This window comes from Pongo pygmaeus, chromosome 5 (assembly GCF_028885625.2).
Source record: "Pongo pygmaeus isolate AG05252 chromosome 5, NHGRI_mPonPyg2-v2.0_pri, whole genome shotgun sequence".
Classification (NCBI taxonomy): Eukaryota; Metazoa; Chordata; class Mammalia; order Primates; family Hominidae; genus Pongo; species Pongo pygmaeus.
Window position 1 is genome coordinate 36103900 of NC_072378.2, and position 26512 is coordinate 36130411.

Here is a 26512-nt window from a genome sequence, read left to right on the forward strand (position 1 = left end):
GCCCAGGTAATTTTTGTATTTTTTAGTAGAGATGGGGTTTCCCCATGTTGGCCAGGCTGGCCACTCTGACCTTGTGATCTGCCTGTCTGGGCCTCCCAAAGTGCTGGGTTTACAGGCGTGAGCCACTGCGCCCAGCCCTGAACTGGTTTTGAACCCTGGCTAGAACCCATACTTAACTTACTAAACTCAAATGTACTTAACACGATGAGAACATCGGCCTTGAAGGTAAAAATGCTGGCATAGATGGCAAAGAGGTGTGTGCTTGGGCAGCTCATGTCCTTTTCCTGGGTAAGGCAGGTAGTAACTCACAGCTGGCTGTGTGTATTTTGGCTCTCAGACTTCTTTTTAACCAGTGGTTCCAGATTTCTGGATTTGACAGAAAAACAAAGCCAGAAAACAAGTGAAAGCCAGGTTCCCATAAAGAGTTGCAGCTTTAAATTTGTGCTCCCTAAGGGCATGCAGAACATACCTACCATCTATTATCACCACCATTAAAGAAAATACTTCTGTTTTTTTGAAACAGGGTCTGGCTCTATCACCCAGGCTGGAGTGCAGTGTCATGATCTCGGCTCACTGCAACCTCTGCCTCCTGGGTTCAGGCAATCCTACCGCCTCAGCCTCCAGAGTAGCTGGGACTACAGGCACGCACCACCACGCTGAGCTAATTTTTGTATTTTTTGTAGAGGCGGGGGTTTTGCTTGAGCCCAGGCCAGGCTCGAACTCCTGGGCTCAAGCAGTCCACTCGCCTCAGCCTCCCAAAGTGCTGAGACTGCAAGTGTGAGCCACCACAACTGGCCTAAGAAAATACATTTTAATTCTCAAAATAGGAATGACATCATCTGAATCTGTTAGTTCCAGCCAGGCACGGTGGCTCGTGCCTATAATTCCAGCACTTTGGGAGGCCAAGGCGGATGGATTGCCTGAGGTCAGGTGTTCAAGACCAGACTGGGCAACATGGCAAAACCCGGCCTCTACCAAAAATACAAAAAATTAGCCTGGTGTGGTGGCGCATGCCTGTAGTCCCAAGCTACTTGGGAGGCTGAGGCGAGAGGATTTCTTGAGTCTGGGAGGCAGAGGTTGCAGTGAGCCAAGATCGCACCACTGCGCTCCAACCTGGGTGACAGAGTGAGACCCCATCTCAAAAAAAGAAAAAAAAAAAAGAAATAAAACAATTATTCCCAAGAAAAGATGGTCAATGGACTTTATGCCAACAAATAGACATTCCTTTAATTTTTTTGTTGTACTGTGGACTAGTAAAAATGTCACTCTAGGAATGACTCTGCCTCTAATCTCTCTGAATCATTTGAAGGCAGAACCAGAAGAAATGGGCCTTAGGTGTGGCAGGAGGGAGTTAGGTTGCAGCCAAGAAAGAACACTTTTTGGAGGTCTTTAAAGAACAGGTGAGCCTTACATGTGCTTAGGAAGTGAGGGTTGCAGAATCAGCTCCATGGGATGGAGGGGCCAGTAACTCTGGGTCCCACCCTGGAGAAGGGCAGAGCAAGGACCTTGTCTTGAGGGATTTATTCTCAGATCCACCAAAGTAGCCTTGGAACCTGAATGACAGTTCCCATCAGGCAGCCGTTTTCTGCCCGGAGTTCAGTGGAGATGTGATGGGGTTGCATGGCAGTGGGGAGGCTTCCATGGGCTTCTACCCACCCCTCACCACAGGGAGTTCATGTAGTCACCCACCTTGGGGCTGAATAGAGTGCCAGGAATGACCCTTGAGGAGGGCTGAGGATAGGAAGAGAATGGCCACCCAGGAGTGTTGCTCGTTCCCTGCCTGCTGCCTAGGGTGTACTGGGCCAAGGCTCTGAGTGGGCAGGCCTGGCTGGCCGCAGCATCATTGGAGATGCTGTTTCCCTACCTCCTTCCATCCTGGGTGCAGCCTAGGACCCAGAGCTTTCTGTCCCAGTTCTCCCAAAAAGGGCTCAGGGCCAGGTAGGTGAACACCTGTTCTGGTGGAGCACGCTCAGCACTGGCTGTGGGTGTGGCCCTAGTTTGGAGCTGGCCACTTGCCTGTTCTGCAACAGAGAGTGGGGTCAGAAGCTGTGGGGAGACCCTGGTGGGGAAGAGGGAAGGGTCTGGTCTCACCTGCCCCATCCTAGTGGTGGGGATCAAGACCTCCACAGGTGGGCTAACATCCTCTGGGGTGGTGGCATCTTCTGACTCCAGAGGACCTCACAAGCCTCATCGTATCTCTAGGGAGGCTGAGAGGTGGTACTTCCAAATTTAGCTGAAAGGCACAGACTTACCCACATTTTAATCCTGGAGTTTTAGAATGGTAAATCTGAATCCCTTTAGGTTACAAATGCAGAAACAGACTAAGGCAAAGGCGATCCCTTTCTCCTCCAAGTTCACTCTGGTTAGAAGGGTCTGGAGCCCCAGTTACTAGATGCTGTCATTGTTCTGCCCCCAAGTCCTTAAAGAATGGCAGAACATGACTTAAACCACCGCTAAGTACAAGATTCTATGCTGGAGATGCAAAGGTAGCTGTCCTCAAGAGCTTTTTGTCAAACAGGTAAACTTCAGGGCAACACGCAGATGCTGGAAAAGGGTGGATTTGCCTCAAGAGTCTGTGCATGCTTTCTAAGATACTCCCCTCCTTTTCATCCTCTGATGCGGGGAGGGAACCCTACCTGAAGAAACACCCCAAGGCCCAGGGGTAGATCTAGGGTGGAGAGATCACAGAAGGGAGGGCCCGGAAAGAAAAGGAACAGGGTTGTCAATGGGCATACCCCAAACACCCCTCCCAGAAATGCCCTAAGGCCCCAGCCCGGAAATGGACCTCTGCTGCCCTCTAATGGTGGAAAGGCAGCCTCTGGAGTCTGCCTTTACCTGCCTCTACCTGCTGGGGTCCCCCGTTAAAGAAGAGGGGATGTGAGGGACACTTCTGCTCTCTCCCCTTTTATTCCCCTTCTGTCTTATGCTTCATCTCCTGTGGTCTCTAAAGCAGAACCTTCTCTTTTTTTTTTGAAATGGAGTCTTGCTCTGTCACTTAGGCTGGAGTACAGTGGCGTGTCAGCTCACTGCAAACTCAACCTCCCAGGCTCAAGCAATTCTCCTGCCTCAGTCCCCTGAGTAGCTGGGATTACATGTGTGCACCACAATGCCTGGCTAATTTTTTTGTATTTTTGGTAAAGTCGAGGTTTCACCATATTGGCCAGGCTGGTCTCGAACTCCTGACCTCAAGTGATCTGCCTGCCTTGGCCTCCCAAAGTGCTGGGATTACAGGTGTGGGCCACTGTGCCTGGCCTCATCTGTTCTCAAGCACTCCTGGCTGCCCCATTTCCTGACCACTGCCCTCCATCCCATTATCTCCCCAGTTTCCTTTGTTGCCTGGGTTCCAATTCTGGTACCCTGGTTCCTGACCCTGCCAGAGTTCTGGTTCCGGAAGGCCCCCCACAGGTGCCTTGGGCCTAGCTCTCGCCCGTGCCCAGGGCAACACTGAAGACATGGGCAAGAGCATCCCCCAATACCTGGGGCAACTGGACATCCGCAAAAGTGTAGTCAGCCTGGCCACAGGCGCCGGGGCGATCTACCTGCTCTACAAGGCCATCAAGGCCGGCATAAAATGCAAACCACCCCTCTGTAGCAACTCACCCATCTGCATCGCCCGTGAGTGTCCGGGCCCTGGGGAAAGGGCTCTGCCCCAGGAGGCACCTGCTCCCGAGGCCTCTGCTGTGGGAGGGCCCAAAGGTGATGCCTCCAAGTTCCTCTTTCCTTTGTCTTTCTCTTGTCCATCTTCCTCAAGCCCACCCTGCAGCGTCCTAGGCAAGGCCCTGCCAGAGATACTAGCTCAGGGTCCTTGGATCTCACTCAAGTGGATCCTCAGACTCATCTGGCAGGTCTCCAAATATTACATTTCCTCTGGCTCCCAGGATTCCACTTCTTGGAAACTTGGTGTCAGCAGCTCCCCGCATCCCTTTTCTGCCCCAGGAACGTGAGGCTTTAAGGAAAGGGAAAATTGGAGGACTTACTATATGCCCAGAGCTTCCACTAGTCCACATGTTCTTTTGTGCAGAGTAGGAAAATGAGCCCCTTCTGCAAGACTCTTCATTGCCATCTGCTGGAATATCATTGCCACATACTGGTTATGATGAAATACTACTTGTACCGCCATATGCCAGACAGTTGTTAGAGTAAATGGACAAATCTATGATGGTACGTTATGGACAACACAACATTAGATAGGGTGCCCTTGTGCAGTAAACATTCGTTCAACTGTACGTGGTGGTCCTGCATATGGCGAGAAGGCTTCTCTGAAAAGGCAAGGCAGCCTTGTCCCCAAGTCCCTGTCCCCCACTATCCCAACCCCATTCTTTCATCACTTCTGAGTCCACAGCCTGAACTGGGCTGGGGTGGCTGTCTAGGCCTGGCAGTCGAGCGAGAGCGGCACGGGCGGGACTCGGGTGAGCTCCGGAGGCTCCTCAACTCTTTGGAGTGCAAACAGGATGAGTACGCCAAGAGCATGATCCTGCACAGTATCACTCGCTGTGTGTACTTGCTGGAGGCTGAGGTGAGGGAAGGGAAGCAGGAGGTCCCCCCTAGCCAGCCTGGCCCCTGGGGGTTACGGCCGATCCCTGCCCCTGGAATGGCCAGACTATATCCTGGGACCTCTCTCTGGCTGATAGCGGGAGGGGTGTGAGGAGGGATCTTCATGACGTGGGGGGCAGTGGGCCCAGAACACCCGCTTCTCCTGCCTCTTCCATCTCTCCCCACATACTCCAGGCCTCTGCTTGTACTACGGATGACATCGTGTTGCTGGGCTACATGCTGGATGACAAGGACAACAGTGTCAAAACCCAAGCTCTGAATACACTTAAAGCTTTCTCTGGCATCAGAAAATTCAGGCTCAAAATCCAGGTGAGCCCAGGGATTCGTGGTGAGGCATGCAGGATGTGTATAGTCCTTAAGTCTTTTAACTGCCATAGGATAAATGATCATGTTCCAGAAGTTTGTTTGGGTGTGAATTTGTAACCCAGAAATAAGTGGGAAAACGGTGGTCAGATTCCCAGCAGGGTCATGAAGGCCTTTGAATTTCAGGATGAAACTGAATTGAGGCACTAGTGGTATCTCTCAACCCCAAATAGAAGGACCCCCACTACCCCACAAGCTCCCTACCACTGCCATGTTTTTTCTGACACCAATTCCCAACACTGGCTGGGTGTTCAACAATTCAATTCAGTTCAGACACTATCCATAGTTAGGGCAGACCTCACAGGTTAAGGGCTGAGTCCCGCAAGACTTCCGCCCGACTTCAGGTACTAATCATAGGTCTGACTTCTGACTGGCCCGCTATGAATTTGGGGGTTCCCACAACTCCCTTTTTAGATTTAGTAATTTGCTAGAATGGCTCCCAGAACTCAGGAAAGGACTTTACTTACTATTACTGGTTTTTTTATAAAGGACACAACTCAGGAACAGCTAAATGGAGGAGACACATAGGGCAGGGTGTCAGGGCGCAGAGCTTCCAGGCCCGTTCCTGGACCAAAATGAGGGTCGGGCCGCTATTGCCCATGGCCCAATAACGAGATGCAGATGAACTGGGGAGGAAGAGAGTTTTTATTTCTGTAACCGGTTACAGGGAGAAGGCCTGGAAATTATCACCGGACCAACGTCAAAATAACAAAGTTTTTCAGAGCTTTACCTTCTAAGCTATATGTCTATGTGTAAATGTGCATTCATCTAAAGACGTAAGTGATTAACTTCTTTTAATCTATAACTAAGGTCTGAGTCCTGAAGACCTTCCTCTGGAGCCTCAGTAAATTTACTTAATCTAAATGGGTCCAGGTGCTGGGGTGATTACCCTTATTTTGTCTCCTGCTAAATCAAGGAGTTTTGAGGAATTCCTTCAGACCCCCCAATAAACTTGTTTGTGGAGACCTGGGGAGCTTCTTCAGACCCCCAATAAAACTTGTTTAATCCTAAATGGGTCCCATTAAGAATTCCTTCCTTATTTTGTCATGCTTTAAGGCCCAGGAAAGGCCTAGGCAAAACTCCTGGTGGACTTTTGTTACATTCCAGCCTTTGTATAAGGGCACTGGCTTTTAACATTTAACTTAACCACGCAGTCAGTACTGAAACAGTTGTTATGGAGGCCTGCCACAGGCCCACTTCAGGAGTGCCCTGCTGTTCCCAGCACCCCTACGCGTTCAACAACCAGGAAGCTCTTTGAACCCCATTGGTTAGAGGTTTTTATTATGTAGTCTTGATGAATTAAATCATGTCCAGCTGCTCACCCCTCCCCAGAAGTTGGGAGCAAAGCTGAAAATCCCAACCTTCTAATCATGCTTTGGTCTTTCTGGTAACCAGAAGCTATCCAAGGGCCCTGCCTAGAGTCACTTCATTAGCATAAGCTCTGTTGTGACCAAAAAGGGTTGGTTGGCAGTAACAAAGGACACTGCTGTCACTCAGGAAATTCCAAAGGTTTCAGGAGCTCTGTTCCTGGAACTAGGGACAAAGATCAGATGTATTTTTTATACTCCATCCCCTGGGCCTGTGTTAATCAGAGGTTGGTGTCAGGGCCACGGATACCTTCTCCATTTCTCCATAGACAAAATGTAAAACACCACATATCACTTCCCCCTTTCCCTGCTATCATACCCCCAAACTTACAGTATCCACACCCATCCTCCCTGCTTTCCTGCTGCTGCCATGAAAAAATGGCTTTCTCTTGGTCTGTGGCCAGTGATAGATAGTCTCAATCCTGCCTCCCACCCCTTCCTTAGGGGCCTCTCTGATTGCTTACGCTCCCTGTCAGCATGCAGTAGCCTCCAACCCCTCCCATCTTACAAAGCAAAACCAAAAAAGCCTCTCCTTTGACTTCCACATCTCTTCCTGGCAAATAGTCTCTCTCTCCCAAATTAAAAACAAATAAAATATGTAAAACTTGCAAATATTGTATATGTGTAAGGTAGAAGGAATAATAATAAAACAGAACATGCCCAGGCCAAGAAGTAGAGCACAGCCCCCTCCCACATCTCGGCTGCCTCCCCCACCAGAGGCAGTCATTGCCCTGCATTTTGTTTAGCAGTTCCCAATTTTCTTTGTAGTTCTACCATATATGTATGTATCCTTGCATATTTTAGCAGGGCACAGCAGATAATAAAGAGGTAAAATATAGTCTGGTATGTTTTTAAGCTTCGTGTACATGGAATTAGATGGTTTCTGTTCTGTGGTTGGCCTTTTCTCCCTGCTACGTTGGGAGATTCATCCTTACTGGGCAGCTCTGCTTCCTTCTTTTTTTTTTTTGAGACAGGGTCTTGTTCTGTTGCCCAGGCTGGAGTGCAGTGGCGTGATCTTGGCTCACTGCAGCCTTGACTTCTTGGGCTCAAGCAATCCTCCCACCTCAGCCCCCCTAGTAGCTGGGAGTATGGGTGTGCTGAGTACGGGAGTACTGTTTCTCAGGCTGGCCTTGAACTCCTGGGCTCAAGCGATTCTCCCCGCTGGGTCTCTTTCACCGCTCTGTGGTGGTCTCTTTCGTGAATACTCTGCCACTTGCCTGTTGTTAGGCATTTGTATTGTTTCCAGGTGCTTGTCACACTCACATTGTGCTGTGAACATTCCTGTGTTCATCTCCCTTGTGTGCCTGAGAGAGGATTCTAGGGTGTGTATGCAGGAGTGGAATGGTTTGGTCAAAGGGTATGCCCAACTTTTCCAGGAGGGCGGTATCCATTTTCACCCCACCAGCCCTGCACGAGTGTTCTATTGTGTCATAACCTAACGTTTGATAATTTCACATTTTAATTTTTTTTTTTTTTGAGACAGATTCTTGCTCTGTTGCCCAGGCTGGAGTGCAGTGGCACGATCTTGGCTCACTACAACCTCTGCCTCCCAGGTTCAAGCAATTCTTGTGCCTCAGCTTCCAGAGTAGCTGGAATCATAGGCGCGCACCACCATGCCTGGCTAATTTTTTTGTATTTTAGTAAAGACATGGTTTCACCATGTTGGCCAGGCTGGTCTCAAACTCCTGGCCTCAAGTGATCTGCTTGCCTCAGCCTCCCAAACTGCTGGGATTACAGACATGAGCCACCGTGCGTGGTCCACATTTTAATTTTTGGCATCAAACTTTTTTGGGGAAAAAATTCTCTTTACATGTATCCTCAAAATATGCACAACTATGATATATCAATAAAAGCAAGCACACAAAAGAATAAAAATAGATTGAGAAACAAACAGAAAAAAATACCTAGAGAGATCTCTGCTTGCTGCCTCATCCCTCAGCCTTCTCAAGTGCAGTGGTACGATCTCGGCTTACTGCAACCTCCACCTCCAGGACTCAAGTGATCCTCCCACCTCAACCTCCCTAGTAGCTAGGATTACAGGCATGCACCAATATGCCCGGCTAATTTTTGTATTTTTTTGTAGAGGTGGGGTTTTGCCATGTTGTCCAGGCTGGTCTCAAACTCCTGAGCTCAAGTGATCCACCCGCCTCAGCCTCCCAAAGTGCTGGGATTGCAGGTGTCAGCCACCACACCTGGTCAGGCTGTGATTCTCAAGCATATTATAATCATCTGGAGAGCTTGTTAAACGCAAAGATTTTGGCTGGGCGCAGTGGTTCAAGCCTGTAATCCCAGCACTTTGGGAGGCTGAGGTGGGCAGATCACCTGAGGTCAGTTCGAGACCAGCCTAGCCAACATGGAGAAACCCCGTCTCTACTAAAAATACAAAAATTAGCCGGATGTGGTGGCAGGCACCTGTAATCCCAGCTACCTGGGAGGCTGAGGCAGGAGAATCACTTGAACCCGGGAGGCAGAAGCTTGCAGTGAGCCAAGATCACGCCATTGCATTCCAGCCTGGGCCACAGGACGAGACTCTGTCTCAAAAAAAAAAAAAAAAAGCCCAGAGAGTTCAGTTCAACAGGAGAACTTTGTTTTTCACAAATCCCCCAGGAAATTCTGATGCAGGCGGCCTGAGCCCCACTCTTCCTTTTCCCCAGTGTCTCTATGCTGAGGGCCTGACCCCTGGTCTCTTTTCAGGTGCAAGTAGTTACTCCTTGATCTCAATTTCCATCTAGCTGTGCCCTTCTGGATCTCTGCAGCCTGTGGGCTCCCCTGCCTTACTCATGGCCAGCTGCTACTAGGCATATCCACTTAGATGCCCTCCAAGTTCTCTAACCCAACATATGCAAAATGGAGCTCACCCCATTCCCTAAATCAGCCCACTCTCTCCAGAGGGCTCTTAGGCCATCAGGCCCTTTGGGTCTGCCTCAAGGCTCTCAGCATAAAGTGCGTGATTGGCCATGGGCTGCACCTCCTTGCCCTTTGGGTCTGCCTCAAGGCTCTCAGCATAAAGTGCGTGATTGGCCATGGGCTGCACCTCCTTGCCCTAACCCCAGCCACATACAATGCATGCTTTATGCTCTCACATGCTCCCTTGCTGCTGTTCCCTAGTTCTGAAACCCTGTCCCAGACTTGCTGACTCCAACCTGTCCTGCAGGTCTCCACGGCTTTTGAGGGGTGGGGGAAGGGAAGGGCAGGTACTGATGGGAATGCTCACTTCCACTCCAGGACTCTTGCTCACTTCTTACATGGCTCATAAAGGTGCAGCTCGTGAGGTTACCTGTCTCTGGTAATACCTCTAGGTCTAGGTCCAAGCATCTTACTTTTTTTTTTTGAGACGGAGGTTCGCTCTTGCTGCCCAGGCTGGAGTGCAATGGCGCAATCTCGGCTCACCGCAACCTCCGCCTCCCGGGTTCAAGCGATTCTCCTGCCTCAGCCTCCGGAGTAGCTGGGATTACAGGCATGTGCCACCACGCCCGGCTGATTTTTTGTTTTTGTAGTAGAGATGGGGTTTCTCCATGTTGGTCAGGCTGATCCTGAACTCCCAAGCTCAGGTGATCTGCCCGCCTCGGCCTCCCAAAATGCTGGGATTAAAGGCGTGAGCCACTGCGTCCTGCCCACATCTTGCATCCTAGAACCCAAGATCCCTTTATTCACTCAATAAATGTAATATTGAACACTTTGTGCCAACACGCTGCTCTAAGTACAGGAGAGAAAGCAGTAAACAGAACAGGGAAGATCCCTGTGCTTGTGGAATTTATATTCTAACAGGGCAAGGCAAGCAATACACAAATAAGTAAAATATATAGTGTGTTTCATGTGTTAAGTGCCATGGAGAAAAATAAAAGGCGGGGGGTGGATAAAGGAGCCTGGGTGGGGGTGATGCAGTTTTCAAGAAGAAAATCTTGAACCCAGGAGGCCTGTAATCCTAGCTACTCAGGAGGCTGAGGAAGGAGAATCGCTTGAACCCGGGAGGCGGAGGTTCAAGGCACTCCAGCCTGTTTGATGGGAGTTAGATTCCGTCTCAAAAAAAGAAAAAGAAAATCTTTTGGGATGTTGGGCTTGGTGAAGAGTTCATGACACCAAAAGCATGATCTATAAAAGGAAAATCAATACATTGGACTTTATTAAAATTAAAAACTTTTGCTCCATGAAAGATCCTGTTAAGAGAATGAAAAAAGCTGCAGACTGGGAGAGTATATTTGTTTTTGTTTTTGTTTTTGTTTTGAGATGGAGTCTTGCTCTGTCACCTAGGCTGGAGTGCAGTGGCGTGATTTCGGCTCACTGCAAACTCTGCCTCCCAGGTTCATGCCATTCTCCTGCCTCAGCCTCCTGAGTAGCTGGGACTACGGCCATGCGCCACCACACCCAGCTGATTTTTGTATTTTTAGTAGAGACGGGGTTTCACCATGTTGGCCAGGATGGTCTCGGTCTCTTGACCTCATGATCCGCCGCCTTGACCTCCCGAAGTGCTGGGATTAGAGGCGTGAGCCACCGTGCCCGGCTGGGGGAGTGTATTTGAAAATCACATATCTGATAAAGGACTCAGCTAAATTGTATCAAGAGCTTTCAAAACTGAATATTAGGCCAGGCATGGTGGATCACGAGGTCAGGGGTTTGAGACCAGCCTGGGCAGCATGGTGAAACCCTATCTCTACTAAAAATACAAAAACTAGCCGGGCGTGGTGGTGGGCACCTGTAATCCCAGCTACTCAGGGAACTGAGAAAGGAGAATCACTTGAACCTGGGAGGTGGAGGTTGCAGCGAGCCGAGATCACGCCACTGCACTCCAGCCTGGGCAACAGGGTGAGACTCCGTCTAAAACAAAAACAACCCTGATGTTAAAACAAGCAGTCCAATTAGGAAATGGGCAAAAGACATGAACAGATATTTCACTGAAGAGGATATATGGATGGCAAATAAGCACATGAAACCATGTTTAATATCACCAGCCATTAGGGAAATGCAATGAAGACCATGCTGAGATATTACTGTGCACCTATTAGAAGATCTAAAATCAAAATTAGTGACGATACCAAATGCTGGCAAAGATATAGAAAAACCGGATCTTTCATATATTGCTGGTGGGAATATAAAATGGTACAGCAGCCACTCTGAAACATAGTTTGGCAGTTTCTTTCAGAACTAAACATACATTTACCAACCGGCAGTTGAACTCTTGGGCATTTATCCTAGAGAAATGAAAACTTATCAACAATTGTTGATAGCAGTTTTATGTGGAATAGCCCCAAACTGGAAACAACCAAAAATGTCTGTCAATAGGTGAACGGTTAAACAAAGTGGTATAGCCATTACCTTGGAATGCTACTTAGTAATAAAAAGGAATGTAATATTGATATGCACAACAACTTGGATGGTTCTCAAGGGCATTATGCTGAGTGAAAAAAGCCGATCTCAAATGATCACATAAAGTGTGATCTCATTTATATAACATCCTCAAACTTAAAAGGTCATATATAGAGATGGAAAACACAAGTGGTTACCTGGGCTTTGGGCTGGGGGAGCAGGTGGGAGTGACTCTAAAGGGGTCTCTTGAGATAGATCTTTGTGGCAATGGGACAGTTCTGGTGGAATCATCTGTTGGCTGCAGTCGTGGTTACACAAATATGTGCATGTGCTGAAATGTCATAGAACTATGCACACATATTACACCAACACCAATTTCCTAGTTTTGATATTATACTATAATGCAAGATGTGACCACTGAGGGGAACTGGGTGAAGAGCACATGGGACCTCGCTGTACTATTTTTGCAACTTCCTGTAAATTTGCAATCATTTCAAAATAAAGGCCAGGCGCAGTGGCTCACGCCTGTTATCCCAGCACTTTGGGAGGCCGAAGTGGGCATATTACCTAAGGTCAGGAGTTCAAGACCAGCCTGGCCAACATGGCGAAACCCTGTCTCTACTAAAAATACAAAAATTAGTTGAGCACGGTGGCGTACACCTGTAATCCCAGCTACTCGGGAGGCTGAGGCAGGAGAATCGCTTGTACCTGGGAGGCGGAGGTTGCAGTGACCCAAGATCGCACCACTGCATTCCAGCCTGGGCAACAGAGTAAGACTGTCTCCAATAAAATAAAATAAAATAAAAAACAAAATTAAAAAAATGAAAATGTGTGTTATACGTGACAATGCTATAGAGAAAAATAAAATAACAGTGGAGGCTGGTAAGGAAGGCTGGGATGGGGGTGGTTAGAGAAGGCCTTACTGAGAAGGTAACATTTTAATGAAGTCTTAAAGGAGGTGTGAGAGTGAATTGTGAGTCTCTGGGGATAGAGTGTGCTAAGCAGAGAGCACAGCCTATGCAAACACCCTAAGACAGGTGTGTACCTGGCATGTTCATGGAATATGTAAGAGGCCACTGTGGTGGGAACCTTGGTCATGAGGGAGAGAAGAGAAGATGGAGTCCGAGAAATAGTAGGGAGAGAGGGACAGATCACGTTGGACCGTATGCCACTGTAAGAACTTTAGCTTTTACACTGAATGAAATGAGGGCTCTTGAGCAGAGGAGTGACTTGTCTAACATGTCAGCTGCTCTGAAAATAGATGCAGGGGGTGAGAATGGAAACAGGGAGACAGGAGGCTATTGCAGAAATCTCGGTTAGATGCCAGTGGCTTGAAAGAGGGCGGTAAGAAGTGGGGGTGAGGAGAAGTGGCTTGAATTTTGATAGATTTTGAAGATAGTGCCTACAGGATTTTCTGAAGGATTGGAAAAGGAGTGTGAGAGAAAGAAAGGAGTTGATGCCAGCAGTTTTTGGCCCGAGCCACTGGAAGGAAAGTGTAACCTATAGCTGAGACAGGGAAAGCTATAGAAGGAGCAGGTCTGGGGATGGGGGAGCGTGTTAACTCTGAGAGCTCTATTAGACATTCAGGGAGAAAAGTGGAATTGGCAGCTGCATATATGAGTCTGAAGTTCAGGGGAGGGGCAACATAGCTGGAGCTAGAGACATAAAGGGGAGAGTCACCAGCATGTGGATCATATTTAACACTGTGAGTCTGGATGATACCGGTACAGGAGTGAGGTAGGTAGAAAAGAGGAGGTTAGGCAGAAGAGATAGGAAAGAAGTCTGAAAAAAAAAAAAAAAAGCCAAATAAAGAATTTCAAGGTAGTGGGAGTGGGCAACTGGATCAAATGATGTTGAGAGTTAGGGAGAATTGTCTATTGGGTTTGGCCCAGGGGACATCCATGGGGATAGTGAAGAGTAAAGTCAGATACTGGGATAGTGATGATCACCTGTAAAAGTAAGCCCTTTTGTTCTCCCCCACTCCAGGAACACTCCATCAAAGTACTCGAACTGATCTCCACCATCTGGGACACGGAACTGCACATTGCGGGCCTCAGACTCCTCAACAACCTTCCGCTGCCCGACTATGTGCATCCACAGCTGCGACGGGTGATGCCTGCCTTGATGGAGATCCTGCAGGCAGACTACATCCTGGCACAGGTGCCTGAGGACCATGGCCAAGGCCCTGCCTTGCTGACCAGCCCTAGCACAGTACTTAGAGGGAGGAGCAGAGGTTTATGTCTTCCTTGCTCAGGCCCAGACTCACCTGCCTTCTCATGCTTTACTCTTTCCTTTATTCAGGTGCAAGCCGTACGACTGCTGAGCTACCTGGCACAGAAGAATGACCTTCTCTATGACATTCTCAACTGCCAGGTGAGAAAGAAATTGAAGAGGGGCTGATGAATGCCAACTCAGGTATAGGGGGAGGGAATAATCATGGCATCTCCAGACAGATTTACCCCTGATGAATTGTTTTAGTTATCTTCCTGCCTCTGCACTAAATGCACTGAAAATCATCCCTCTTCTGTTCCCCCTAGTAGAAGGAGACTCCATTTTATTGGGAGGGGGATCCCCCTTTGAGGCGTTTCCTGAACTCTGAGAGTTAGGAACACAGGAGACAAAACAAAAGTTAATGTAGGTATTTTAATACTGGGGGGAAATTACTATGGCAAAGAGCATTATTAGGGATAGAAAAGGTTACTCTGTGATAATCAGTGGTTCAGTTCACCAGAACAGTAGGGCAACTCTAAACTTGTATGCACCTAATAACATAGTCTCAAAATATATATGACAAAAATTGAAAGAAGGAAATTAACAAATATACCACTACAGTGGGAGATTTGGAATATTTTAACCACTCTTGCAGCAACTGATAGATTAAAAAACCAAAACTAGTGAGGATATACTCTTAGTGAATAACACAAATAAGCTTGAGTCATTAGACATACTCAGAACAGTCTACAAGGATTAAATGCACAGTCCTCTCAAGCACACACACAATACTTAAGAAAATTAGTCACACACTAAGCCTTAAAATTTGTCTCAACAAAATTTCCAGAATGAATATTATCATATCATGCATGTTTTATGATCACAAGGCAATTAAGTTAGAGGATAATAATAAAAGAAAAACTAAAAAATTACTATATACTCGAGTCTGAAATTTAGGTATAGTTGGGAGTTTAGGCAATAGGAGTATACAAGAACAAGAATTGTATAACTTGCCTAGCAGTTTATTCCCATTCTTTCTCTATTCCCATCACAGGTTCACTCCAACTTCCTAAACCTGTTCCAGCCCACACAGCCAGGGAGTCTCCTGTATGAGGTACTGGTGTTTGCTGAGCGGCTGAGTGAGGGCCGGAACGCACCCCACTATCGCGCGGTGAAATGGCATTACAACGAACAGTCCCTGCATGAATCCCTCTTTGGGGAAGAGTCCCGACTGGCAGACCGACTGCTTGCCCTGGTCATCCACCCTGAGGAGGATGTTCAGATCCAGGCCTGCAAGGTCATTGTCAGCCTGCAGTATCCCCAGGACTTGAGAGCCCGGCCCTCCTCCTGCCAGCCCAGTCGTTCCTACTTTAAAAACACGGAATAAAATTAAGGAGAGCCAATAAATGAGTATGGGAGAGAAACTTGAAGTTTCTTGAAGCTCAAATGTCTGTTGGTGGCCTTCCAGGGCTGGGTGGAGATTACATTCAGCATAACCTCTGCTCTAGAGTGTGGTACAGCATGGGCTTATCTCTCAAAACACATCCCCTACTTCTATGTTTGGGAGACTGGCTCCCCTCTTCTCTTGCTGCTTTTCTTTCTTTTTTTTTTTGAGATGGAGTCTCACTCTGTTGCCCAGGCTGGAGTGCAATGACACAATCTTGGCTCACTGCAACCTCCGCCTCCCTGGTTCAAGCCATTCTCTTGCCTCAGCCTCCCGAGTAGCTGGGACTACAGGCGCCCACCACCACGCCCAGCTAATTTTTGTATTTTTAGTAGAGATGGTGTTTGGCATGTTGGCCAGGCTGGCTCTTGCTGCTTTTCAAATCAATGTGGAGCCATTGCTTTCAGGGGTTTGGAAGAAGGCAGGCTTGGGGATTGAAGCCAAAGATAATCAACGGGACACAGTATAGCATTAGATTAGTTAGGATGGGCCAGGCTATGCCACAGTAACAACACTCACACCTCAGTGGCTTAAACATGGCAAAGGGGGCCGGGTGTGGTGGCTCATGCCTGTAATCCCAGCACTTTGGGAGGCCGAGGCGGGCGGATCACGAGGTCAGGAGATCGAGACCATCCTGGCTAAAATGGTGAAACCCTGTCTCTACTAAAAATACAAAAAATTAGCCGGGCGTGGTGGCGGGCGCCTCTAGTCCAGCTACTTGGGAAGCTGAGGCAGGAGAATTGCTTGAACCTGGGAGGCAGAGGTTGCGGTGAGCTGAGATCACGCCATTGCGCTCCAGCCTGGGAGACAGAGGTGCGAGACTCCATCTCAAAAAAAAAAAGAAAGAAAGAATCACTGAGAAAACAAAAGATCATCACTGGGGAGGTCCTTGGAGAGTGTTGCCTCCAGCATTTCTCCAGTCTCTTCAGGTTATGGGTACTGGGGAGTCCCAGAGTCCTCTATGAAGCATCCTGAAAAATCATTGAAACTTAGCTTTGGAAACCAGAACAATGGTGTGAGTAATATAACACCACAACCATGAAGTTTCCAGAAACAAGAAGACTGTCAAACCAAATATGGTCACCCATTTTCCGATTCCCCATTCATTTGCATTTCCCAGTTGTTCATTCATTGTTTTGTTTTTTTTTGTTTGTTTGTTTTGTTTTTTGAGACAGAGTCTCGCTCTGTCACCAGGCTGGAGTACAGTGGCACAATCTCAGCTCGCTGCAACCTCTGCCTCCCGGGTTCAAGCAACTCTCCTGCCTCAGCCTCCCGAGTAGCTGGGACTACAGGAGCACGCCACAACACCCACCTAATTTTTTGTATTTTTTAGTAGAGAAGGGGTTTCACCATGTTGGCCAGGATGGTCTCGATCTCCTGACCTCATGATCCCCCCACCTTGGCCTCCCAAAGTGCTAGGGTTACAGGCGTGAGCCACCAAGCCCAGCCCTCATTCACTGTTTTATCTGTGAATCCTTGCTGGGAAACAGTAGCGGTTGCTAACGGTTTAAGAAAATGCTACGGGAGAGAAACCTAATGTTGGAGCTATTCCCAGCCTGAGACTGCTCGATCTAGGACAAAGAACCTGGTCCAGCCACGGGCTCCCGGTATTCTTCAGAAGCAGGATTTGAAAACCAGTCTCGTCCAGGACCAACCCTGGCATTTTCCTGAAAGGAAAACAAACCCAAAATGGAAAAGTGACTTGCTCAAGGTCACATGACTGGTCTAGGGCAGAAATAGGATTAGAACTTCCTACTACTGAGCTTTTCTTTTGCCCTCACATTCTTTGGTCCAAACACCATAAGAGTGGGTCATGGATTCTAAGCCCAAACGTATGGAAATTGAGGAGGATCTTGATGCTTCTGGATTTTAGAGGCCAGTTTAGGACTGAAGTACTTAAAGGAAATCTGTCCCCACTTAATCCCTGGCCCAAGGTCATATCACTCAGGTGGAATAGGGAGGGCGTTTCTTGATGAGGATGGGCTGATCAGAAAGAGCCAGAGCCTATACAGAAGCCAACCCCATCACTGTCTCCCAGAATGAGTGGGCAGTCACTACCAGATCTGAATCAGCATCCCTTGACTCCCTCCTGAGTTCAGGCCTGAGGCTGCTCCTTCTTGCTGCTGGATACACTGCAGCCACCCCAGTGGAACTTGTCAAATGCCGACATTGCCTTCCGACCAGCTCCATGTGTGCGCATGTCACCAACAAGGTGTTGGGCATCACTTTCAAATTCTCCTCCCCACCACATCCACCTAGTTCCCCCATTTCCACTGCTACTGCCCTGTCCTCCACATCAGGACTTGCACTTCTTTTTTTTTTTTTCCTTTTTCTTTTTTTTTTTTTTTGAGACAGGGTCTCACTCTCTCTCCCAGGCTCAAGTGCAGTGATGCAAATATGGCTCACTGCAGCCTCGACCTCCCAGGCTCACATGATCCTCCCACGTCAGCCTCCTTGGGTAGCTGGGACTACAGGAGTGTGCCACCATGCCCAGCTAATCTTTTGTTTTTTTTTTGTAAAGATGAGGTTTTGCATGTTTCCCAGGCTGGTCTCAAACTCCTGGGCTCAAGCGATCCACCCTCCTCAGCCTCCCAAAGTGTTGGGATTACAGATGTGAGCCACCACACTGGGCCTGACTTTTCCTCCTCCTGGTTTCCATCCTCTCCAGCCTTACACACTCCAGGCTAATTTTATAATCACACATGGCACCATTCTTAAAAACCTTCAGGGGCTCCCCATTGCCATGGTGAAATCTTTCTCGGCATCAAAGCAGAGTCACGTGATCTGACAGGTATAACTGTATTCTCAGCAAAAGGTTGAGTTTTGTCCTCAAAGATGTGGTCATTGGACCCCTTTTTTACATGACGAAACCAAGTGAATTAGCTTTGCATTCAAGGCTCTTCACAGTGTGATCCTCTTGCCTGCCACAAGCCTACTGTGCCACATCTCTGCTCCAGCCAAACTGGAGCAAACTAGTCATTGCTGCCCTAATCATACCATGTGTACTCTTGCTCCAAACATGTTTTCTTCTTTTTCTTTAAATTACTATTGTAAAGAGAAGATGCCTTCAAACTTTTTTTTTTTTCCTTTTTTTGAGACGGAGTTTCACTCTTGTTGCCCAGTTTGGAGTGCAATGGCGCGAACTCGGCTCACTGCAACCTCCACCTCCTGGGTTCAAGCGATTCTCCTGCCTCAGCCTCCCAAGTAGCTGGGATTACAGGCATGCGCCACCACCACACCTGGCTAATTTTGTATTTTTAGTAGGGACGGGGTTTCTTCATGTTGCCCAGGATGGTCTCAAACTCCCGACCTCAGGTGATCTGCCCACCTCAGCCTCCAGAGTGCTGGGATTACAGGCATGAGCCACCGTACCCGGCTTACTTTTGATACAACTTTCCTGCTCCTAGAATGCTAGAATGGCCATCCCTCTTCTTCCCACTGGGCTATGCCTTCTAGTGTCATCAAAGTTGACGTCCCACTGCAGCCTAGATCTTTTTTCAAGCATACCAGCCTCTGGTGCATCCTGCAGCACTTCTCATCTGAACCTCTCACTTGGCATTTGGTAAATTAAAGCTTGAATCTTATATACCTTGTTCTTTTATTCTTTTTTTGCAGTAGGACATATGTTTTTTGTTCTTTGTGGTTTTGTTTTTTTTTTTTTGAGATGGAGTCTCACTCTGTTGCCCAGGCTGGAGTGCAGTGGCATGATCTCGGCTCACTGCAACCTCTGCCTCCCCAGGTTCAGGCGATTCTCTTGCCTCAGCCTCCTGAGTAACTAGGATTACAGGTGCCCACCACCATGCCCAGCTAATTTTTTTTTTTTTTTTTGAGACGGAGTCTTGCTCTATTGCCCAGGCTGGAGTGCAGTGGCACGATTTTGGCTCACTGCAACCTCTGCCTCCCAGGTTCAAGCGATTCTCCTGCCTCAGCCTCCCAAGTAGCTGGGATTATGGATGCGCACCATCATGCCTGGCTAAATTTTGTATTTTTAGTAGAAACCAGGTTTCACCATGTTGGCCAGGCTGGTCTCGAACTCCTGACCTCAAGCGATCTGCCTGCCTCAGCCTCACAAAGTGCTGGGTTTATAGGTTTGAGCCACTGTGTCTGGCCTGCCTGCAGTAGGACATATCTGACTGCTTATCAAAGCCTTGAAGGGCTGGGCGTGGTGGCTCACGCCTGTAATCCCAGCACTTTGGGAGGCCGAGGTGGGCGGATCATGAGTTCAGGAGATGGAGACCATCCTGGCTAACGTGGTGAAACCCCGTCTCTACTAAAAATAAAATACGAAAAATTAGCCGGATGTGGTGGCAGGCGCCTATCGTCCCAGCTACTCAGGAGGCTGAGGCAGGAGAATGGCGTGAACCTGGTAGGCAGAGCTTGCAGTGAGCGGAGATCATGCCACTGCATGCCAGCCTGGGCGACAGAGCCAGACTCCGTCTCAAAAAAAAAAAAAGCCTTGAAGGAAGAGCCTGCTCAGGGCAGGCACATGATAATAGCAATCGGCTGATGGTAATGAAAGGAATTGGCAGTGGGCAGATCAGATGGGAGTGGTGTATTAGTTATCTGCTGCCATGTAACAAATTATGAGAAAACTTGGTGTATCAGCTTGGGTCTGATCAAGAGAGAAACCTCACAGTAAATTTAACAGGAAATTTTAATACGATTATTAAAACAGGGGATTGGAGTAACAAAGAATTGGTTAGTAAGGATTTATGAGAACCCTATAGAATAATGAATAGCTGACATGAGAAGCAGCCTCTATCTCCCAAGGCTGAGATACAGCACCCAAAGAAAGAGATACCCTCTCCCCACCCAGGGCTGAGATCCAGACCTTGTTGAGTAGAGCACAGCTGACAGCTCACTAGGTGGCAGAAAAGTCACTGTACTGTCATGCCAGTGGAACTTGCCAGAAATATGCCCTCTAGGATGCCAGGGAAAGCTCTTTCCCAAGGAGGTGTGGAACCAGAGACTTTCGACTACAGAACTAACTGAGTGGGGTGTGCAGGGGAAGCTGCTGCCCACTGGGTGCTGCTGGCCTTCATGTGCTGCGGGAGCCGGCACTGGAGAACCTATGGGTGCTGCAGGAGCCTGATGCGGGAGAAGCCACGTGCACGCAGGTGGTATGTGAGGCAGAAGTTGGAGGCATTCTGCTTACACTACAGCCCAAGGTGGACAGTGCCAGGAGAAGCTGCTAGCCACTGGGTGTTGCTGGTTACTCCGGGAACTGGGCACTGAAAGCTGTTTGCAGAGCAGGAGCCTGTCAATCAAGCACACTAGAACCAGGAAGCAAAAACCTCTTCCTCCCACAATGTCTCTCCAGCTCCCTTCCTCTTAGTCATTTAAATATCAATAAACATATGTTACTTCTCACAGGAATTTGAGAGCATCTTGACTGGGTGGTTCTGGCTCAGTCAAGCTGTGGTTACAGTCACGCTTTTGCCAAGGACTGTTGTTATTTGAAGGCTTGACTGGGGCTGGAGGATTCCCTTCCAAGACAGAGCACTTATGGGACTGACAAGTTGGTGCCAGCTGTTGGCAGGAGGCCTCAGTCTTTCTACACGTTGGCATCTCCACAGGGGTGTTTGAGAGTCTTCATGACATAGCAACTGGCTTCCCTTATAGTAAATCGTCCAGGAGAGAACAGAGCAGACGCTGCAATGCCTTTTCTGACCTCGCCTCAGAAGTCATACAATGTCACTTCGGCCACATTCTATTCATTAGAAGTCAGTCTAGCCCCCATTCCAAGGAAGGCAATTAGGCTCTACCTATTAAAGGGAAGAATATCAAGGAATTGTGAACATTTAAAAACCACTACAGGGACATTTTCAACAAGGACTAATTGTACACCTGTGTGCTCAGCAGCTAGATGCATCTGTATCCCCACAGAGACAATCCCTGCCAAGGAGAAGAGAAATTTTATAACCAGTAGTTGACACTCCATCCTTTCCCTCTGTCTTTTTTTCCAGCTGTTTAGCTTGTTTTCTCAATTACAGGCCTCTTTGACCCTCAGGCAATTCTATTTACAAAGAAACATCTCTTTTCATCTTCTCATTTAATTCTAAGGTTTCAGAGAAGAGGAGTGGCTTGAATTGGATCTCCAGAGAGGAGAGAGAAGAGTTCTCCAGGTTGGGATACTTGGACTTTACAGGAAGGGAAACCAATCAGAGTTTCCCTCTGATGGGATTGTGATAGGGGTAGGGTGCTGGTAGATGATTTTGGCCAGGCAGATTGCCAGTTACTTCTCTAACTGATTACCTGAAGGAGATGTATGAGAGATAGACACAGGGAACTCCAGCCCCACTGCATGGCTTCCAGTAGGACCTCAACACAGGGTTCTCAAGCAAAACTCGGCTGGAGTCCCCAGGTGTGTCTTAAAACTTAAAGCAGGGGCCAGGCACCTGTAATCCCAGTGCTTTGGGAGGACAGGCAGGGGGATCACTTGAGGCCAGGAGTTCCACACCAGCCTGGGCAACATAGCAAGACCCCCATTTCTTTTTTTTTTTTTTTTTTTGAGACGGAGTTTCGCTATTGTTGCCCAGCCTGGGGTGCAACAGCGCGATCTGGGTTCACCGCAATCTCCGCCTCCCATGTTCAAGCAATTCTCTTGTGTCTCAGCATCCTGAGTAGCTGGGATTACAAGCACCCACAACTATGCCTGGCTAATTTTTGGTATTTTTAGTAGAGATGGGGTTTCACCATGTTGGCCAGGCTGGTCTCGAACCCCTGACCTGACCTCAGGTGATCTACCTTTCTTGGCCTCCCAAAGTGTTTCGATTACAGGCGTGAGCCACCGCACAAGACCCTCATTTCTTTTCTTTTCTTTTTTTTTTTTTTGAGACAGAGTCTCACTCTGTCACCCAGGCTGGAGTGGCATGATCTCAGCTCACTGCAAGCTCCGCCTCCCTGATTTCACACCATTCTCCCGCCTCAGCCTCCGAGTAGCTGGGACTACAGGGGCCTGCCACAATGCCCAGCTAATTTTTTGTATTTTTAGTAGAGACGGGGTTTCACTGTGTTAGCCAGGATGGTCTTGATCTCCTGACCTTGTGATCCGCCCACCTTGGCCTCCCAAAGTGCTGGGATTACAGGCGTGAGCCACCACGCCCGGCCAAGATTGGTTTCATTTTTATGAAATAGGATTTTTTTTTTTTATCATCAGCAAATACAACCTTTATACATCTCTGATAATAATAAATGGCAAATGTGGTACGCAGCCTTCTAAAACTATCCCAGTGATCCCCACTTCTTAAATATGTCCTGTTTAATTTGCTGCCCTTGAATCTGAGCTGGACCTAGTAATTTGCTTCTAACCTAGAATATGGCAAAGTGAGAGCATGTTCCTTTTTTTTTTTTTTTTGAGATGGAGTCTTGCTCTGTCGACCAGGCTGAAGTGCAGTGGCATGATCTCGGCTCACTGCAACCTCCGCCTCCCAGGTTCAAGCAATTCTCCTGCCTCAGCCTCCCGAGTAGCTGGGATTACAGGTGTCTGCCACCATGCCCAGCTAATTTTTTTTTTATTTTTAATAGAGACGAGATTTTGCTATGTTGGCCAGGCTGGTCTCGAACTTCTGACCTCAGGTGATCCGCCTGCCTCGGCCTCCCAAAGTGCTGGGATTACAGGCGTGAGCCACTGTGCCTAGGCTGCATGTTACTTTTGAAATTAAATTAAAAAAGACTGTGATTCTTCTTGTTCCCATTATGTCTTGCCCTTTCACTTGCTCATGCTGATAAAGGCAGCTGCCAAGTTGTGAGCTTCCTTGTGGACAGGCCTACATGGTAAGGAACCCGGGAAGGACCCAGGCCAACAGACTGTGCAGAGCCAAAGTTGTCTATCCAACAGCTTGTAAGGACCCAAAACCTGCCAACAACCTCTTGAATAAGCTTGGAAGCAAATGCACCCCCCAGTGGAAACTGAAGATGACTGCAGCCGCAGCCAGCACCTTGACCGCAGCCTTGTGAGAAACTCAGAGCCAGAGTACATGACTAAGCGGTGATAGATTCCTGACACACAGAAACCGTGAGATAAAAAATAATGAGTTAAGCCACTGATATGGTTTGGCTCTGTGTCCCCACCCAAACCTCTTGTCGAACTGTAATTCCCAGTGTTGGGGGAGGGACCTGGTGGGAGGTGATTGGATCATGGGGGCAGATCCCCACTTGCTGTTCTCCTGAAAATGACTGAGTTCTCACGAGATCCGATGGTTTAAAACTGTGTGACACTTCCCCCTCTGCTCATTCTGCCATGGTAAGATGTGCCTGCTTCCCCTTTGCCTTCCACCATGATTGTAAGTTTCCTGATGCCTCAGCCATGCTTCCTGTACAGGCTGTGGAAGTGTGAATCAACAAATCTCTTTTCTTCATAAATTACCATCTCAGGTAGTTCTTTATAGCAGTGTGAGGACAGACTAATACAGCCACTAACCTTTGGGGGAATTCGTTTATGCAAGAAGGTAATCAATACAACAGGTGATTGTTCCAAGGGTCCAGGGACTGGGTCAGTTCTCTTCTTCCACTCAAGGATGGGAAGAAGAATACTCAATGCTACACTCCAGTGTGAGCCTTTAATGCCTTGACTCCTCCCCACAAATAACTATGGCCATCTGTGTGTCCTGGAACATGACATGGATTCCTTTGAAAGAAGCAGGAAGGGCAAGGAGGGAGCTTCCCCCTCTACAACACCTGCTCCCCCTGAGCCCAAGAATAAACCAAAACCTCAGCCTGGGAGGCCCCCTTTCCTCTCCAATGTTTTCCTTTCCTCAAAATCCCCTTATTGCCCCCGAGCTGCTCAGTCATTGCCACCTTGGAATGCTCTTTCCCATGAGCTGGGCCAAGGAGTCCTACAGTCAAAACTAAGTGATGGCCAGGGACAGTGGCTCATGCCTGTAATCCCAGCACTTTGGGAGGCTGAGGTGGGCAGATTGCTTGAGCTCAGGAGTTTGAGAATAGCCTGGGAAACATGGCAAAACCCCACCTCTACCAAAAAAAAAAAAAAAGAAAGAAAGAAAAATTAGCCAGGCATGATGGCGCACACCTGTAATCCCAGCTACTAGGGAGGCTGAGGTAGGAGGATGGATTGAGCCAGGAGGTCGAGGCTGTGGTCAGCCATGATTGTGCCACTGGACCCCAGCCGGGGAGACAGAGAGAGACTCTGTCACAAACAAACAAACAAACAAAAAAAGTGATGCCTATTTTTGCCGGGCGTTGTGGCTCACGTCTGTAATCCCAGCACTTTGAGAGACCGAGGCGGGCAGATAACTTGAGGTCAGGAGTTCAAGACCAGCCTGGCCAACATGGGGAAACCCCATCTCTACTAAAAATACAAAAATTAGCCAGGCGTGGTGGCGCTCGCCTGTAGTCCCAGCTACTTGGGAGGCTGAGGCAGAAGAAGCGCTTAAGCCCGGGAGGCAGAGGTTGCAGTGAGCTGAGATCACACCACCGTACTCTAGCCTGGGTGACAGAGCAAGACTCCATCTCAAAGAAAAAAAAAAAGTAATGCCTATTTTTCATCATATGGAAGGAAAAGTTAAGTGAATAGATACTTTTTCCCATTTTCCCACTTGCTACACTTATCTTCTGATGAGTAACAGATGGCCAAATGAATGAGCAAGGAGCAAAGAGTAATAGAAAAACATAGAAATGTGTTCTTAAAATAGTTTATGTATTGGCTATGGGCAGTGGCTCACGCCTGTAATCCCAGCACTTCGGGAGGCTGAGGCAGGCAGATCACTTGAGGTCAGGAGTTCGAGACCAGCCTGGCCAAAATGGCGGAACCTCGTCTCTACTAATAATACAAAAAAAAATTAGTCAGGCGTGGTGGCGCGCACCTATAGTCCCAGCTACTTGGGGGGCTGAGGCAGGAGAACCACTTGAGCCCAGAGGTTGCAGTGAGCTGAGATCGTTCCACTGCACTCCAGCCTGGGTGACAGAGTGAAACTGTATCTCAAAAAAAAAAAACCCAAAATTAAACAACAAAAAAAAGTTTATGTATTTTTTGAGATGCAGGGAGAAGAGGAAATGAAGACAGAGAGAAAGAGAGCTGAGTTCCTGAAGTGGGATTAAATCTCCTGATGTTTCCTTGTTTCTACAGAGAGCACCAGAAGGTCCAGACCATCAGGACAAGCATGAGAATCACAGCTGCTTCTAAGGGAGTGAGCTGATTCCTAAAATTTGACCCATGGGTGGAATCTGGGGGAAGATTCCCCAAGGCCGAAGGTACTCCAGGCCACATCACTGGAAAGTGGGGAGGAGGCGCTGTGTAATGTATCCTGTCTGCTAACACTGGAAACCATCAAAGCTAACTGCTGAGCATCAGTGACATCCTCTCAGGACATGGTTGGCAAATTTTTGTTGTTTGTAAGAGCTGGAAATGTGGGCCACTGTGTCTGGTACAGCCCTGTCAGTAGGGGTGAGGCAGGATGACAAAGGGAATCTAACTCTTACTGTGGAATCTCTCCATTCTCATATCACCCTGGATACTTGTATTCTGGGGGATGTTGGAGTCAAATATGAGTCTAGGAGACAAAGAGGCCATGGAATGGAGATTTTGTAGTTAAGGAGCTTAGAGACAGAACTCTTAGGCATAGGTGGGAGTGTAACTTGTGGAATTAGAAGGCACGCTCCATACTACCTGTATTAGTTCATTTTCACATTGTTATAAAGAACTACCTGAGACTTATTTATTTATTTGACAGAGTCTTGCTCTGTCGCCAGGCTGGAGTGCGGTGGCACGATCTTGGCTCACTGCAACTTCCACCTCCTGGGTACACTCTTCAGCCTCCTGAGTAGCTAGGACCACGGGCGCCTGCCACCACGCCTGGCTAATTTTTTTGCATTTTAGTAGAGACGGGGTTTCGCCATGTTGGCCAGGATGGTCTTGATCTCCTGACCTCATGATCCACCCGTCTCGGCCTCCCAAAGTGCTGGGATTACAGGTGTGAGCCACCACGCCCGGCTGAGACTGAGTAATTTATAAGGAAAAGAGGTTTAATTGACTCACAGTTCTGCATGGCTGGGGAGGCCTTGGGAAACTTACAATCATAATGGAAGGTAAAAGAGAAGTGAGCACCTTCTTCACAAGGTGGCAGGAGAGAGAGAGCGAGGGAGATGTGCTACACTTTTAAACCATGGGATCTCATGAGAACTCACTCAATAGCACCAGAACAGCATGGGGGAACCTGTCCCCATGATCCGATCACCTCCCACCAGGTCCCTCCTTTGACACGTGGGGATTACAATTTGAGATGAGATTTGAGGGGGCACACAGAGCCAA

At 48.2% G+C, this 26512-nt stretch overlaps 1 protein-coding gene across 3 annotated transcripts; it reads left to right on the forward strand.

Moving 5' to 3' along the window:
• Positions 1-33: 33 nt before the first annotated feature.
• On the forward strand, positions 34-15223 carry ARMC12 (armadillo repeat containing 12). Of its 3 annotated transcripts, XM_054490682.2 has the most exons (8): positions 37-1400; positions 2418-2518; positions 3324-3615; positions 4371-4516; positions 4729-4863; positions 13575-13748; positions 13890-13961; positions 14854-15223. In XM_054490682.2, exons 3-8 carry the CDS (start codon positions 3453-3455, stop codon positions 15184-15186), a joined length of 1023 nt encoding a protein of 340 aa, XP_054346657.1. In that variant the 5' UTR covers positions 37-1400; positions 2418-2518; positions 3324-3452; the 3' UTR covers positions 15187-15223. The 3 variants fall into 3 exon arrangements, with proteins under 3 accessions (XP_054346654.1, XP_054346657.1, XP_054346656.1); XM_054490679.2 differs by having other exon boundaries at positions 34-1400; positions 2418-3696; XM_054490681.2 differs by lacking the exon at positions 2418-2518.
• The last annotated feature ends 11289 nt before the right edge of the window (positions 15224-26512 follow it).

Bases quoted from the DNA above. Each gene is read 5' to 3' on its own strand.
- ARMC12 (XM_054490679.2), top strand. From the start codon at position 3,453: ATGGGCAAGAGCATCCCCCAATACCTGGGGCAACTGGACATCCGCAAA. The intron at 4,517-4,728 runs GTGAGGGAAGGG...CACATACTCCAG, and splicing joins TGTACTTGCTGGAGGCTGAG to GCCTCTGCTTGTACTACGGA. The intron at 13,962-14,853 runs GTGAGAAAGAAA...TTCCCATCACAG, and splicing joins ATGACATTCTCAACTGCCAG to GTTCACTCCAACTTCCTAAA.